At 42.1% G+C, this 17939-nt stretch overlaps 1 protein-coding gene across 10 annotated transcripts in view; it reads left to right on the forward strand.

Moving 5' to 3' along the window:
• dmd (dystrophin) overlaps positions 1–17939 on the forward strand; it is a 287948-nt gene that overhangs the window by 155470 nt on the left and 114539 nt on the right. For 9 of the 10 annotated variants that reach the window (XM_026159166.1, XM_026159171.1, XM_026159168.1 and 6 more), the window contains 6 exons: positions 26–171; positions 2550–2650; positions 3235–3346; positions 3486–3599; positions 3870–4025; positions 4113–4283. In XM_026159166.1, the coding sequence (XP_026014951.1) occupies positions 26–171; positions 2550–2650; positions 3235–3346; positions 3486–3599; positions 3870–4025; positions 4113–4283 (800 nt within the window). Of the gene's footprint in view, positions 1–25; positions 172–2549; positions 2651–3234; positions 3347–3485; positions 3600–3869; positions 4026–4112; positions 4284–15129; positions 15651–17939 lie in introns of those variants that run through there. The other variant, XM_026159175.1, reaches the window with a different exon arrangement.

Genomic DNA, 17939 nt, shown 5'->3' on the forward strand with positions numbered 1-17939 from the left:
TCATCTTTTTCTTGTCTGTCTTCAGTTTTGGAGAGTTTGCCCCCAGCTCGCTATAGGGAAACAATATCAACATTGTTGTCATGGTTACAACAGTGTGAAGCCAAGCTGGCCATTCCATCAACAGCTGTTACAGAATATTCAATCATGGAGCAGCGACTAAAGGACAATCAGGTTTGTTCCCACACACACATACGCACAGTTCTAACGATGGCTTTTAACTACTGTTGAAGTGAGAAGCAGGCCAATGTTTTGTTTGACTGACATTATAAATTGACCATAATTCACTGCTACATTACATGGATGTTATCTATTTGACCTTTAATAGGACTTAGATGTCAGCTCTATGTTGATGGCTAGAAAAGGAATTCTATTTACAGCATCTCTCTGAAGGCAGATGCGATGTGGTCACGTCCGGCTAAATGAGAAGATGGCAGAGGTTTGGAAATGATACACTATGGGGCGATTGTGGCTCAAGAGTTGGGAGTTCGTCTAGTAAAGCGCTATATCAATACAGGCCACTTACCATTTTTATTTGGTGGACTAAAGTAAAATGTTAATCGTAGCTTTAAGTCTCCTTTCAATTTTTCTTATTGAAGAAGCTGATCAAGATCAAACATATGTGACCCATAAATACACTGAGAGATTATCTAACAGCACGTTTGGTTTGGGGCTATATAAATAAAATTGAAGTGAATTGGATAGATGTTTGGACTTTAAATAAGCCTGCAATGAGACAGGAGGGAGGGTCAGACTCAGTGAGGGCCCGTCTTGGATGTTGTCGATCTGCCAGTGGAGCCATAGTGATCATAAGCATGCAGCAGATTAAAAGGACGTTGTTGATGTATCCCCATAGTCATGTTCAGATGTTCAGCGTTTCAATTACTCCGAGTGTTTAAAAAGTCAACTGGCATTGACAAAGACAGCTGTCCTCGTTACTTCTTACTTTAACTAAAATATTACCTACTTTTGCTACATATAAACTAACATGTAATTTGCATTCATATAGATTATGTGACAAGTAAAGTTTAAATGTTGAATCTGCATATCATGAATTTACAAATTTATTACATAGATTTATGCTCATGAGCCTCTTTGACTTTCCCTGCAGGCCTGAGTTGCTTATGTTCAGCTGACGTGTGCATGCACTCAGCGCTTTGTAAGCTTGATAACTTTAATGTAGAATAACAGAGAGATCAGGCCTTGTAGGCTGAAATTAAAGGTAATTATAGATAGAGCAGCACTGTGGTGAGGTGGTTAGCTCTGTTGTCTCACAGCAAGAAAGTCCTGGGTTCGATATACTACATCTGTGCCGGCTTTGTTTGTGCAGAGTTTGCGTGTTTCTGCATGGGTTCTTTATCCCACAGTCCAAAGACATGCACTGGTGATTCTAAATTGCCCATAAGTACAAATGCGAATGAGCTGGAATAGGCTAAAGAATGGATAGATAATTATACAGAGAAATTCATCTTCTGTGTCCTTCTTCTCATATATAAAGACAGGAATTCCACACATGTACATGTCTGCTCTCTGCAGATAACAGCATCCAGATGAGTGCTGCTGTCATGTGGAAATTTAACTCTTCTCCCACTGAAAAATAAAACTTGAGACAATATTAAAAACAACCTTATTGTGTTGAGTTAAATGACAGCTTGAAGAGAGATGAGCATTATTATGCACAGCTAGTTGAAATGATTCCCTCATCACTGATTTTGGTGTTATTAAATGTCATGACTGATTTTGGGATTTTGATGTAGTGGGTGGTAAGTAGTGGTAATTTATGGATGTTCCCCAATCAGGAAATTGGGGAAGAAGAAATTACTTGTATATAGTGTATGTTTTATATGATGGAAGAAAATGAAGTTTGGGATATATCCACTAGAACACGGGTTGTTTGACCTGTATGGGGGCTTTGCCGTTGGCTTCCTGCTTCTCTCCTGCTTTGCTTCTTGTCTTTCTTCTCATCCTGGGCTTAAAACTGAGAGCTGACCTGTCCAGGGGCTGTTCTCAAAATGAGCTAATCTAAGCCTCTGAGCCACCTTGGTCTTCCACTTTCCACCTCCAATCTTAAGTGCACCAGAAACATTGTCACTTATTCAGCTGAAATTCATGTTTCATGGCAGAAAACAAATTGTAAATCTACAAAAAGCTTTCTGTTACTAAATGTTAATGCAGTAGCCACGTTTGGAGTGAGCCTATGCTCTCTATTAATTGTTCTTTCCCTTCACACTGAGAATTGTATAAGGAAACAAATCATTTTGGCTCCATCACATTGTGAGACATGTTTTCCTTCGTTTCTGCCAAAAAGATTTAGCAAACATGATTCATGAGCACTGAGTGACTAATGTGACTAATTTATTGTAAAGTGCTTAAATTGACCGTATGCACAGGAACATTATATAATATTAATGATGTTCCCTGTTTGGTTAACTTAACGTTTATGTTTTCTTAGAGCAAAAATTAGTTGACAGCATCTGGTTTATATGTATGTAAATAGATGGGACAGACTAGGACTTACCATACTGTCTGTCTGTCGCTCTGCTGCTCCTCAGGCTCTCCAGGTGGCTCTGGCTGAACACCAGGGGGATGTGAACTACCTGACTTCAGCTGTGGAGCTGGTCTTCCAGAAAGCACCACCAGATGTCAGTCAGAAGTAAGAGCTGAATATGTGCAATGCAAATAACTAAGGTGTGTCAGTTCTGCAGATCCCAGTGCCCATGTAGCGGGACGTAGATTGTCCCTTTTCAGCCATCTTTGCAGAGGCTCAGGCCCTCTAGACTGCTTAGTTTTTCTTAGAGATTTAGCACTTTATGCTAATTTGCTTCATTGCTTCTGAAAGAAATAGCTGCTGTTAACTAAAACATTTCCCGTTTATTAATAGTTTGTGTTTAGCTGCTAGTTTTAAGAGGTGAAGAACTGAGAGGAGATTGGTCAAAGTATGCCTCTGCCACAGAGATCAGAGCAGTAATGGTAAATGGACTGGTTCTTTTATACTGCTCTTCTACTCTACCTAAGGACTCACAGCAAAGGCCATAATGGTCCATTTGTCCCATTCTGTTGTACATTTTTTGGCCTTCAGACAACAATTCTGATTGCTTCACTGCCAGACAGGACAGGCAAAAAAGAAAAAAGGAGGAGTACCAGCGCTCTTAATCAACAAGAAAGTTGATTGAGAACGATTCAAGACGTACGCTTAGAAAACAAGTACTAAACCTCCCTTATTTTCTGTGCGTGTAGGTATCGCAATGAGATGGATGCCATCATGGGGCGTTGGAGACGACTGGGCTCCACTTTGACAGACAGCGCCCAAAGAATACAGGAACTCATGGCCAAACTGATGCAGTTTGAGGTACACGGGAGAGAGCTTTTTAAATGTTTGCATTAAAGTTAAAATAATTCTTGAAGTAATGTTCTTAATATAAAGAAACAGAGATGCTGTAGATTTGTTTCTACTGTTTCTGCTTTCTGTCTGCCTCTCTCTCTGTCAGAATGACGTAAAGACTTTAAAGAAGTGGATGGAAGATGTCGACGTCTTCCTAAATGAGGAATGGCCAGCACTTGGAGACTCTGAGGCACTCGAGAAACAGTTAGAGCAGTGCACAGTAAGGATTAAAAAACTGCATCCTGTCATAACTGTAGATGTCTTTCAGAAGCAACAAATTACTGTTGTTACCAAAAACAAACTTCCAGAGTTTATAGAAGCTTATTTCCTTATATATATATTTAAAGTTCCCCTGAGAACTGATACAATAAATAGTGAAGGTTTCACAGTATCTGAGTTTAGAACACATCACTCAAGGAAAGACAAATATGGGATACAGCCAACCAAAGACAGATAGTCTGCCTGTATAACCTATATCTTGATTGGCCAGGCTTTGGTGAATGACATTCACACCATCCAGCCCAGTGTCAATGGCATCAACGAGGTGGGCCTGTACCTAAAGAAAGAGGCTGAGCCTCCATTTGCTGTGCATATCAAGAAAGAACTGGACTTACTCAATGCCCAGTGGGAAAACATTTGCAAACAGGTGTGTAGCCTTTATCCACAGTCTGTTTTCATGCTTGGAGTCGTGTTCAGCATTAAGCACCTTTGCTGCTATGTGTTATCTGTCTAGGCCTATGCAAAGAAGTCAGCTCTAAAAGGAGGCCTTGACAAGACCATGGCTCTGAGGAAGGAGATGCAGGAGATGCAGGAGTGGATCAACCAGGCCGAGGAAGACTACCTGGAGAGAGACTTTACATATAAGACGCCTGAAGATCTATGCAAGGCTGTTGAGGAGCTAAAGGTATATGTTAGTGTGAAGCAAAAACCTGATCTGCTTGCAAAGGTAAACAAATAATAAATATTGTGTGACACAGTCTGAAGAGGCCGGATGAATAACGGACTGGGTAAAAAGGGTGGACAAGAGGGTGGAAGGTTTCATGAGCCTAAATCATGCCTCACACTTATAACTTCATAATGTAGCTTTAAGGGAAAGCTCGTGGAAATGCCTAACCGCTTTAGTAACTAGGAGAAGATGTCATTCAAGCACATGTATTTACATGAGGTGAAACTAAATTTCCCAATTAAAGTCACCAATATATCATAGAAAAAAAAGAATGTATTTACTGTGTAACAATAAGCATATTTACAGTTTAGTGTAAATGAGAAAAAGAAACATATAAAATAAGATACATTAGAAAATACCCCACTGTGGGCAGTCTTCTATCCGTCAAGTTTGGGTCCTCTATAGAGCATCTTTGCTGGTCCTGTGCTTTTCTGGACAGAGATCTCAGATGGTGTTCCCGGGGCCTGCTAGGGCTACTCACCCGTTTCGCAGGGCGCCGAGTGCTCTGATTGCCACGGGGACCACTTTGCCTTTACCCTCCACATCTTCACTGGCTCCTCTGTCAATCCTTTGTATTTAGGTTCTCATGGTCCTCCTTCCTGATGTTGCTGTCACTACAGCCTTCTCCCTCTGCTAGTCACTCTCAGTAACTCAATATATTTCATCATGGTACTGTGATACACTGTATTGCCAAAAGTATTTGTATTTGCTTATCTGCCTTCACATGCATATGACCATGAGTGACATTGCCTTCTTAGTCCATCGGGTTTAAAATGGCGTCAGCCCACCCTTTGCATCTAAGAGACCATTAACTCTTGTTGAAAGTTTTCTGGCTGCTCTCTCAGCCCTTGGTGTTTCGTGTTCTTTCTTCCTCATGTTGCTATCGCTGGTATAGCTACATATATATTCCTACAGCCGTCTTCATCTGCTTGTCCACCACTACTATGTCCAGTTGGTTAGCCACAGGATATTAGTTTGGTCATTCTCAACCACCCTGGGGGACATATCCTATTTTGGCTTTGAGACTTTGTAGCCATATTCGGCATACATATTTCTGTATGCTGTGTGATCCACTTGGTTACAGCGTCTTGCACCCTGCAGTTACATGCTGGATTGTCTCTGGCATCTTTGCACAGCCTGTATGTGTGAGTTTCTGTGTGTCGCCTGTGAGAGGTGTTCACGATGTATGTCAGCCACTCCAACCATTGCTGTGCAGTCTCTTACGTCCTGGAATATTGTTGGGGCCTGCAGCTTTATGGGGGTCGCTGCTGCTGAGGTCATGCAGCAGAAGCATGGGGGTAGTTCATCTAGTATAGGGCCGGATATAGTGAAGGGGGAGGTGTTGGAGTCCTTGAAGAAGGTATAGATGTTATTGGTGTTTGGTTTTATGGTCGGTGATGTATGTATCTTCATTACGCACCGAAGTTTTACCCATTTAACATGTAGAAAAACCGAGAAATCTTTAGATAATAAACTTATTCACAATGAGTCCGTAAGTAATTTTTGTTTTAAACAAACAACTATTTATCATTTTTGTCACTAAACTGCTTCGTTAGTCTGCACCACTTCTTCAAAAAAGGAACAATTTAAACAGAATTTGAACATTTCCAAACATGGAAAAACGAAGTCTTAAAAAAAGAAATACAGAAACTTGTGAACAGAGATGAAAACTATATGATTTAGTGAGGGTTTAATACTATTCACTCGTAGTGGCTGCAGTGAGCCTGTTTTTGATTGCAGAGCTGTGGCGGGGAGTGGTCTGTGGCGTGGCTGTGGGTGAGGCGGACGCACCTGAGCGGCATCCCTAATCACGCCTGGCCGGCTTAAAACAGAATGAACTAGGTCCTGTCGTTGTTGTTGATGATGTGTGTGGGCTCCAGCCGAAGAGCTGCAGCCGCGTGTGTAAGTCGACAGCCGCAATAAAGACGTGTACTGAAAAGTTCGAAAATGTGGTTCGGTCTCTCGCGCCGCAGTCGTGGGTTTCAGCACCACTGTAAACGCCTCACAACAGACACGACCACGTTTGCACTTTTCAGTACACGTCTTTACTGTGGCTGTCGACTTACGCCTGCAGCTTTTCACAGGATGCACATATTATTAAAGTAACTGCCGCAAATTTCTTTGTTCCCACACAAAAGTAATTTCAGTGTTAAACATTAGCTCCACATGGCTTTTCTGCCAGGTAACTTGTGCCCCACCTGTCAGAACTCTCACACACTTTGAGAACCACTGCTTTAAACTGACAAAAATTGGATTTTCAGTAGTCCGGCCTACTTAAGATCAATATACAATACAATACAATACAATTTTATTAATATAGCACGTTTAAAACCGGGGGTACACCAAAGTGCTTCACAATAAGGAATAACAGTAAATGATTACACTGAGCAGTGAGTCATTAATACAAGGTAAAATAGAGAAAATAGAGAAACAAACAAAAGCGATCACCCCTAATCTTCCGATGGTGCCTGGGCTAGAAATAACTGACCAGAAGATCGTAAAGAACGGCTGGGAGTATAGAGACTGAGGAGGTCGGTGAGATAGTCAGGGGCATGGTTGTTTAGGCATTTGAAAGTAAGCAGCAGAACTTTAAAATCAATACGAAATTTAATAGGCAGCCAATGTAAGTCAGAGAGCACTGGAGTAATAGAGGCAAACTTTCTAGTTCCAGTTAGGAGACGAACCGCAGCATTCTGAAGGAGCTGTAATCGTTGGAGGTGAGCAAGTTGGAGTCCAGAGTAAAGCGAGTTACAATAATCTAATCTGGAATCGCAAAGGCATGTGCCAGTTTTTTAAGATCTTTGTACGGTATTAGTGTTTGACCTTTGAAATTTGGCACAATTGGAAGAAGCCAGATTTAACTACTGAGGAAACCCGTTTATCTAGCTTAAATGAACTATCCAGGCAAACACCTAGCTTACTTACAGTATCTGTAAGAAAGTAAGCAAAGGGACCAAATCGCGCAGCTAGCTGGTATCGTCGAGTGTGACTATTAAAAACCATAATCTCGGTTTTCTTCTCATTTAAAATGAGAGAATTGGCTGACAGCCACTCTGTAACCTCTTTCAAGCAGTCAGACAAACGATTCAATGAAGCTGGCAGGTCATCACACTACTGGAAATAGATTTGAATGTCGTCAGCATAACAGTGGTAGGAGATCTGATATTTGTCAAAGATAGAACCCAGGGGTAGCATGTACAAGGCAAATAGTAGAGGGCCCGGCACAGACCCCTGCGGTACTCCACAACAAAGAGGGGCAGCGGTGGACGAGTAGCAGCCCATCAGAGAAAGTCCTACCCGAGAGGTAGGATTTAAACCAATTAAGGACAGAATCCTTGATGCCTATAACATGTTCCAGTCTCTCTAAAAGAATTTTATGGTCTACCATATCAACAGCAGCGGACAGATCCAATAAAATTAAAATGGCAGGGCAACCTAAGTCAGTAATTAAAAGAAGATCATTGAAAAACCTGCCGTTTCAGTGCTGTGGTGAGGTTTAAAACCAGACTGAAATGTGTCACTGTTATTTGCATTTAAGTAGGCCTGTAGTTGCAAAAGCACAGTTCTCTCTAATATTTCAGATAAAGTCTAAATGAAGTTTAGAGATTGGCCTATAATTCACACGGTCAGTGTGGTCGAGGCTGGTTTTCTTTAGGACAGGTTGCACCACTGCATGTTTAAATGCAGCTGGGACACGGCCCGTGAGTAATGATAAATTAATCAATGATAAGAAATGAACATCAAACCCATCCTTTAAAATCCGGGATGGGAGGAAATCATGAGCCGAGTTCGAACTTCTCAATTGATCAATTATACTTTTAAAAGTAGAAAGTGAAATTGGCTCACACTGGCAGAAGTTGGATGGAGGTCCACCAGGAAGATGAGGGAGTGAGGTTTTTAGATTTTCCTCGTGAAGTAATTTAAAAATTGCTCACAGAGAGCTGGGGAGGCAAAGTCTAGTTTATCAGGGCAAGATTTGATGGCAGAATTGAAAATTTTAAACAGGGCCCGGGGGTTATGGCTATTAGTCGCCATTGATGTTGGACAAAAAAGCAGCTTTAGAAGTCTTAACAGCGTCCTGATACATAGTGTGGCTGCTACATAAAATGTCGAGGGATACCTGAAGCTTGTCTTTTTTCCACCTCCTCTCAGATTGACGACAAATACGACGTAAGCCTCATATAGAGTCATTTAACCAGGATTGAGGGGAGGATCTAACATGCTTCATCTTTATGGGGGCCACTAGGTCCAAGGTGGTTGAGCATGTGGATAACATAGCAGTCATAACTTCATCAGCCGAGGGGGGAGTACAACACTTGAGGTCCATCACATCAGGACCAAGGCGGACAGAGTTTAGAAAGACAGCAGTGAAATTAGCCGCACTCTCAGAGTCGATTACACATACAAGGGCGACAGAGATCAGCAGTGTTGATATGTGTTACACCTAAGTCTGCATTAAACGTTACCAGGAAATGATCAGAGATACCAACGTTGTCAATGTCCTTAATGCTAATATTTAGGCCATATTGGAAGACCAGATCCAGCATATGGCCTTTTACATGGGTCGGTGCACTCACTCACTCATTGTATAAGGTTAAAAGAGTCAGTGAAAACAAGGAAATCCTTGGCTAAGAAGTCCTCCTTACTGCAGATATGTATATTAAAATCACCAGAAATAAGAACACGTCATAATTTCAAAACAGAGAAGCTAGAAAATCCGCAAATTCAGGAATAAAAGACTTATTGTATTTGGGTGGCTGATAAATCACAGCACGGAGAGTCATAGAGGGGCCAGTCAGTTCCAATAATTGAGCCACAAAGCTAGAGGAAGTAGGAGAAGGCAGTCGCCGAAGTTTAAGTTTATTTTTAAAAAACGCGGCTATGCCTCTGCACTTCCCCAAAAGTCTCGGTGAGCTGAAAAAACCACAGTCAGGGGGAAGAAGTTCAGAGAAGGAGAAAACTCACCGGGGCGAATCCAAGTTTCAGTCAGGAATAAAACATCCAGGTGCAGGGTGAGAAAAAGATCGTTTAGGATGAAGGTTTTATTCACCAGCGATCTTGTGTTTAACAATGCCATCCGGCTCTTAGTCACCTCGTCCCCGACAGAGGCGCGTCTCAACTTGCTTAGGTGCCTGTGTTGAGCACGAGTCCCAGAGGTCCCAATCCAGGTCCGAAGTGGCGAGCACAACACCGTAAAGGTCGGATACAATTGAAGTCCAACAGGGCAAATCCGGCGATGGCTGAGCAGTTTGAAGGATGGCCGGCGGTGGGAGGTGAATGGAAATTGCAGAAAGTCTGGGATGGGAGAGGAGTTAGCCGCAGCATGTACCTTAAGTAAGGCTTTAAGGCGAACCCGAAGTCCACTCCGCTTGCCACGCTTCCTGGACCGCCTCTTAAATAGGGAAGGTGGAGGCAGGCAGAAAGTTCTTGTAGACGGGCAGGTACGCAGCAGCGTAGCGTCTCCTAAGTCCCAATGTAGCTCCAGTTCGTGGAAGAGAGGTGGCCGGAGATTTAGCAAAGTTAGACGATCATATGTGATTAAAGCATTGTTCTCAGAGAAGCATGAAGCCAAGACAAGAATAAAAAGCACACAAATGTCTACATAAAAAGTGTGAAAACAGAGACGAGGGTAAGAAGAGGTAGGACGGCCTGCCGAGCACACTGGCGCCATCTTAGTACAGTACAGTACAAATATGGGCTGTATGTGGCCTCAATGTAAAATTAGTTTGACATCCTTGCTCTATGTCATTACTCCAGTCGGAATGGTGGCATCAGGGAGGCGCAACCCATCCCATTGTGACACAGCATCAATCGTAATTTAAATTTCTCTTAAAAAGTGGAAAAGCTGGCAATTCCTTAGCCCGTGGTGACAACAGAGACCTCCACCTCACAAAATGTAGGGGAAGAGGCTCTCCAAAGCTCACACTACTAAGCAGCTGCTGCTTTTCCCCGATTGTGTGAACATTGGACGTCATTATGGATCAGTGTCTCCATTTTACCACAGCTGCAATGCAGGCGCCAAAAAAAACAACAACAAAAACAACATCATGCCAACCATTAAACATGATACTGGTAGTGTGATGATCGAGGGCTGCTCAGGACCTCAACGTATTGCTGTGACTGTTGGAACTTTACAGGCCATCAGTTTGTTTCCTGAAACTCAAGTGCACTTGAATTATGCAGCAGGACAGAGAATTCTCCAAAGAAAAATGGAAAGAATTCCATCCATGTGAAAGACTCATTACCAGTTATTGCAAAAACCTTGATTGCACTTCTTGCTGCAAAGTGTGGCACAACTAATTATGAGGTCTAGTCAGCTTGAAAATGTTTCACCTCTCATCTAAGAGGCTCCAAATCTAGAACCAAAAGGTGGAGAGGCCCAGGTATTTAAACCCTAGTGAGGGTTTTCCCTTAGGTTGTTGAAACACTGTGAATCATGTGTGTCATCACATGAGCCAAGGTGTAAAAAAGGAGTGGGTTATTAAACCAGAGGTATCAGGTGAGGCAAGATGTGAGTTGGGGTTGTAGTGCCTGGGAAGGAATTTCAAGACTGCATTGTAGGTGGCTGACAGTTGGTGTTATAATCCACCCCTACATTCAATGATTGTCATTCACAGTGGACATAGATGGCCTTATTTACTTCCCTCTCAAACAATCTGCCTTCTTGGTCCAAAATATAAACATTGTCATCTAGTTTGAATTACCTGGGACTCTCCACCGTTTGGTTTTAGAACTGAAGAAGCCTGTTGGATGAGAGGTGAAACGTCTTCAAAACATTTAATGGAGTCCAGTGTCTTCCTTCCAAACTTATTTGACTACCATGACCTGTGTCGATCTCCAGCAACGCCCACAAAAATCCTTACACGGGAAGTTGATTTCAGAGCTCTGATTTAAAAGCAAACAAACAAAAAACTCCTACTACCTGATCGTATGAGTCTTAGCCAGAAGATAATGCAGGGCCCTGGAGCTGAAGTCTGCGAAGGGACTCATCCAGTACTGAGTACCTCGAAATCGTCCCAGTGTGTTCCTTACTAACCCAGATATGAAGAAACCTGAGTAGGTTGTGGACTTCTTGGGAGCCGCTTCGCAACAGGAACTGGTTCTCAATTCCCATCCCTACTCAGTGACCTCACCCCCGCCCCCCCCCCCCGCCCCAGTGATGGATGAGTTGTCCTCCTTGTCCCCAGATTCAATTGGACTCCTTTTTCAGTCTGACGGCTCCTTTCACCTCCAATGTCCACCAGCTAGTTTGAGGGTTATCACCGCAACCATCAGGCACCAACCACCTGGTGGGGATCAGTTGACAGCTTATCCCCTCTCTTCACCTAAGTGTCCAGAACATGCGGCCGCAGATCTGGTCATGCAATTGCAAAATCCACCAGCAACCTGCTGTCTAGGCTGTCCTGGTGCCACATGCACTCATGGACATTCTCATGTTCAAACATGGAATTCATTATGGACAAACTGTGGTTTGCACAGAAGTCCAATAACAGAACACTGCTTTTAAGAATAATTACCCCCACCAAGGTTGTTTTTGGCAGCATGTCATTATTCTACTTTTAAAATCAATAATTCGAAAAGATTTGAATTCTGGTAAAACTTTGTAGGAGCTTAGAATGGAAAATCATTAACCGTTCAATAAAGTTTGGTTTCTAAGGTCAATTTATTGCCGTATATCTTAGAAACGGATTCATACAAGCTTGGTGTGTATTGTCAACATATAGTAAGAACCTCGGATACAGGAGGAACAATGCGGTTTTCGTCCTGGTCGTGGAACACTGGAGCAGCTCTCTATCTTCTCGAGGATACTCGAGGGTGCATGGGAGTTTGCCCAACCAGTCTACATGTGATTTGTGGACTCGTAGAAGGAACTCGACCGTGTCCCTCGGAGTATCCTGTGGGCGGTGCTCCGGGAGTATGGGGTGTCTGGCTACGGACCATTCAGTCCTTATACGACTGTCGCAAGAGCTTGGTCAGCATAGCCGGCAATAAGTCGGACTTGTTCCTGGTGGGTGATGGGCTCCACCAGGGATGCCCTTTGTCACCGATTCTGTTCATAGTTTTTATGGGCAGACCCAGGCCACGCTGGAGAGATTATATCTCTCGGCTGGCCTGGGAACGCCTTGGTGTTCCCCCGGATAAGCTGGATGAGGTGGCTGGGGAGAGGGAGGTCTGGGCTTCTCTGCTTGGGCTGCTGCCCCCATGACCCGGCCCTGGATAAGCGGAAGAAAATGGATGGATGGATGGATAGTAAGACGCATATAAAGATTATAAATATCCTGTCACTTTTGACCTCTGACCTATTCTTCAAGGTCAGATGAAAACAAGTGATAATAATGCTATATAGAGCTATTTAAAACAGTTTCTTACTGTCCTTGTTTGTATTGACCGCGTATAGGCATATAGGTAATCATATATGGAGATTCTAAATATCAATACTTTGTGACTTTTTCCTGTCACTCTAGCCCAGTACTGGCTAATTTCAGATACTGATTCTGAATTTCAGATACCAATTTTTATTCTGACCTTAACAGAAACATGTTTCTTTCACTTTGTCTTACTCACATACCCTCAGTCACAACTTTGTGTCTCTTTTTCAATCCTGTCTCAAGTCCCGATGCCTCAGTTTTCTATTAAAGTTGCAGTGATTCTCCACTGAAACATTTTTTGCTAGCTTTTTATAACGTTCATGTGATGTATTTGTGATGTAAATATGTGACACTATTTCCTTTCCCTATAACCAAAAGCCTTAGCAATCCATCTGCCATTCTCTACACCCCCTGAAAAAGTTGAGATTCAAGCTTTTCGTTCTCTTCTCTGCTCTGGCTTTGTGCTACAAGGTGAATGGAAACTCGCTAGCTACACTCCTTCACTCATCAGTATGTTGGCTTACTCGTTCACATCATCTCTTTACACTTTGTGACTTTGCCAAAAGGAAACACAGTGGTGTGAAAAAATGCCCCCTTTATGATTTCCTTTTTTGTATGTTTGTCACACTTAAAAGTTTCAGATCAAACTACATTAAATGTTAGACAAAGATAACACAAGTAAACAAAAATGCAGTTTCTAAATGAAGGTGTTAATTATTAAGGGGAAAAATATCCAAACCTGCTGGTTGGGCCACCCATAGCAGCAACAATCAAGCATCAAGCATTTTGGTCGCCTCATCTTTGTAGAATTGTTGTAATTCAGCCAAATTGGAGGGTTTTCGAGCTTGAAGCATCTTTTTAAGGTTGCCACAGCATGTCAGTCGGATTCAGGTTAGGACTTTGACTAAGCCACTCCAAAGTCTTCATTTTGTTTTTCTTAAGCCATTCGGAGGTGGACTCGCTGGTGTATTTTGGATCATTGTCCTGCTGCAGAACCCAAGTGTGCTTTAGGTTGAGGTCACGAACAGATGGCCATACATTCTCCTTTAAGATGTTTTGGTAGACAGCAGATTGCATGCTTCCATTTACCACAGCCAGTCTTCCAGGTCCTGAGGCAGCAAACCAGCCCCAGACCATCACACTACCGCCACCATATTTTACTGTTGGTATGGTTTTCGTTTTTTGAAATGCTGTGTTACTTTTACTCCAGATGTAATTGGACATACACCTTCCAGAAAGTTCAACTTTTGCCTCGTCCGTCCACAGAGTATTTTCCCAAAAGTCTTGGGGATCATCATGATGTTTTCTGGCAAGACTGAGATGAGTGTTTATGTTCCTTTTGCTCAGCAGTGGTTTTTGACATGTCGCCATTTTTGCCCTGCCTCTTTCTTATGGTGGAGTCATGAACACTGACCTTAACTGAGGCAAGTGAGGCCTGCAGTTCTTTGGATGTTGTTCTGGGGTCTTTTGTGACCTATTGGATAAGTCATCACTGCGCTTATGGGGGAATTTTGGTCAGCCAGCCACTCTTGATTCTCCGCTGTTCCATGTTTTTGCCATTTGTGAATAATGGCGCTCCCTGAGGTTTCCTGGAGTCCCACAGCTTTAGAAGTGACTTTATAACCTTTTCCGGACTGAGAGATCTCAATGACCTTGTTTCTCATTTGTTCCTGATTTTCCTTTGATCGCGGCATGATGTCTGGCTTTTGAGGATCTTTTGGTCTACTCCACTTTGTCAGGTAGGTTCTATTTAAGTGATTTCTTGATTGAGAACAGGTGTGCAGTATTCATGCCTGGGTCTTGCTAGGAAATTGAACTCAGCTTTCCAAAAATGTGATACACCACAGTTAATTTATGTTATAACAGGGAAGGGCAATCACTTTTTCACACAGGACCAAGTAAGTTTGCATTTTTTCCCTCTACCATTAACACCTTCATTTAGAAACTCCATTTTTTGTTTGCTTGTTTTATCTTTGTCTAATATTTAAATTTGTTTGATAATCTGAAACATTTCAGTGTGACAAACATACAAAAAAATAGGAAATCAGGAAGGGGCAAACACTTTTCACACCACTGCATATTGATTCCCTTATTTGTGCACCCATCTCTCTATTCTTTAAGCCTTTTCTCTTTGTTCCTCATTTGTCTTGTTTCATATCCTTCAACCATCTGTCGTTGTTTTCCTTTTGGTATTCAATAATTTTTAAGACTTTTTTTTTAAATGATGAAGCTTAGAAATTCAACCAAACCAAATCAATTAAGTTGAGGCTGAGACTTTTCCATATGCAGTCATAGTAAAAAGAACATACAATTCTAAAGTTCTCAGCAGACCATAAAATCAAGTAAATGCAAACTCAGATGAACAATAAAACATGGCGTTTGACACCTTGTCATTCAGCTGTGTGCTAGCGCAACAGAGTATTGCTGCCCATCAGTGTGGGAAGGGTTATAAGGTTATTTCCATTAATTTGAAGTCAATGATTCTACAGTGAGAAAAACATTCACAAGTGGAAAACATTCAGGAAGCTTCCCAGTCTTACTAGTGCATGTCCTAGCACATTCACCCTAAGGTCAGAGACACTGCAAGAACAGATCCATATTTCAGACTTACAGGCCTCAGAAGGTTCATCACAAGACCTCTGAAACATTGTCCTTTGGACAGGGGATACCAAATTGCAGATTTTTGGCAAAACTAAATACCTTACCTCCCATCAAAATAACTAGTGACTTTCTCATTGCCCTGACTCTGACCACATCAGCATCCTCATCTTCCTGGACCTTTCTTCAGCCTTCGACACCATTTATCACACCATCCTTCTCTCGCCTCTAACCAGATAGCTTCTCAAACTTGCCCTCACTGGTACTGTACTTTCCTGGTTTCAGTCCTACCTCTTCAACAAAACACAGTTTGTCACCAATGGAGGCTCCAGTTCCACCTCTGCTCCATTTAACCAAGGTGAGCCTCAAGGTACTGTGCTTGGACCCTTTCACTTCTTCATCTTAATGCCCCACTTGGCCAGATCATCCGCCACCATGGTTTCTGGTTCCATTCCTATGTTGATGACATACAACTTTTTCTCAGTACCAAACCCTCCACCCAGCTCTACCCACAATCACTTGCCAGCTGTCTGCATGAAATAAAAAATGGATGTCATCTAACCAACTCAACCCAACAAACTGAATTCTTGGTTGTTGTCCCCAAAGCCCTACTCTGGGAGGTTGGCAGTCTACATAGATGGTTTCTCATCTCACCATTCCCAGACATTTCTAATCTGGATATTGTTTTGTACTCCCACTTTAATTCCAGGCTCATATCAAGTCTGTAACCAAAGCAGGGCTTTTTTCACCTAATGAACCTAATGTCTCAGATTTAGCCATTATTAGCTGACTCTGTAGCAGAGACTCTAGAACTCACCCACCAGGCTTCCAAGAGACTAAGCTCTGGGAACACCCCCACCCTCATAAATCTCCACTGGCTTCCAGTAAAATCACACATTATTTACAAAATCCTTCTTCCTGCTTACAAATCCCTCGCTCCCCTGTCTGGCCTGCTGCACCCATACATGCAGTCCTCTGTCATGGGACTGCTTTCTGTCCCTTGTACCAGTCTCCAAACCTTTGGGGACAGAACCTTCAGTGTGGCAGCCCCCCACCCTCTGGAACGCTCTCCCATCTGAGCTTTGCAAGGCCCCGTAACTGGAGTCTCCTAAGAAACTTCTTAAACTCACCTCTTCAACAAAGCCTTTTACTTCTAGCTTGTTTGTGTATTTAGTCTTAAACGTCCTTAGGTTTCTTCAAATGCACAATACAAATAGGGGAGTCACCTGGTCATCTTGGAGTCATGGAATCGACCATGAACTCCTTTTTTATACTATCTGTCCAACGGCTAGTCATGGCCAAAACAGAGTCACGCGTTAGGGTTGCTGTGCATAATTGTATGCAAATCTCAATGCACTGAAACAACGCTGCATAGAAGTGTGGGTCCAAATTTCTTCACAGCAGTGTAAGAGACTGATAACATCAGACAGAAACAATTCAAGAAATTTCTACTAAAGGTGTTTGGGTCCAAATGCTACTAAATCATGAGGTTTAGTAAGTTTTTCAGAAACTTTTTGTCAAATAATTTGACACAGTGAAATGTGTTGTGCTGTTCATCTGAGCTTTCATTTCAACACCTGCTGATAGAACGTGTACTTTCTTTTTACCGTGACAGTAACTGTGTCAGCCACAGTTTGTGCTGTCAGTTGGTGGTTTTCAGCTTTTGGGTATATCATAAAAAGCGGATTTTAAACAACATCAGAGACGCATGATGTCTAACAGAACATGATTAAGTTGCCAACCAACTGGCATGTCAGCAAGTCTTCATTTTACTTATGAACCTATTTGTCGACTGATGTTCAGTAAGTTTCTCATACCAGATCACTCACAGTCTGTAACTTCCTTCTATTGGGCTGTTCTTTATTTCATCTTCAAGGCAAAACTCCCTGTTTGCATTAAAGAGGACACAACATTTGGCTGTTGTAGTGCAAGGCTCTCTTAGTTTTTCATTTTTAAACTACTCAACAAAAAACAATGGTGCACCTTCTTTCTCTCTGCTTTCCTTTGCAGTAACTATTATTTCACTTCCTTCAGTCACACAGTTTTCAAAATCTCTTGGCTCTGTGAACTAGGCTTCTCTCTCTAACAGTTAAACTTCTTCCTCTCATAAAGAGAAATGAGAACACGGTGATATTTTCCAAATAACAACCATAGAACCTATAAGTTTTAAACTTATCCATATTCTCTAACATATACAAAGTGTGCAAGGGTTATGAATTGAGCCACATAAGGTAACAAAGTTTCCTTGATAATGCCGCTAAGTGAGTCCTCATTGTTTCCTACATGTGTGACTAGTACTGACTACTTTAATTGAGCACCTCCCCTTTTGTAACCACATACAATGACCATATGCAAACGAAGTACTGTGGAAACTTTATTGTTGGATGATCAACACGTCACAATAAAAGTCATTCTCAATGTGGAACCACTTTGGAACATATCACTACGCCACCATTTCTCTTCATTTAAACCGCAAGCAGACAGTAAATAAGCTCGTTCCGTTACTTAACTTACTACAATACTGTATGCAATTTTATTTCATGTTATGTTAAGGATTAGGGAGGTCTCACTACTACAGCCTCACTTTCTAAATGTATACTTTCCCTCATTCAGTACTTTTTTGTTGGATGTAAAATTAAAGACTGCA

Source organism: Astatotilapia calliptera, chromosome 23 (assembly GCF_900246225.1).
Source record: "Astatotilapia calliptera chromosome 23, fAstCal1.2, whole genome shotgun sequence".
NCBI classification, from domain to species: domain Eukaryota; kingdom Metazoa; phylum Chordata; class Actinopteri; order Cichliformes; family Cichlidae; genus Astatotilapia; species Astatotilapia calliptera.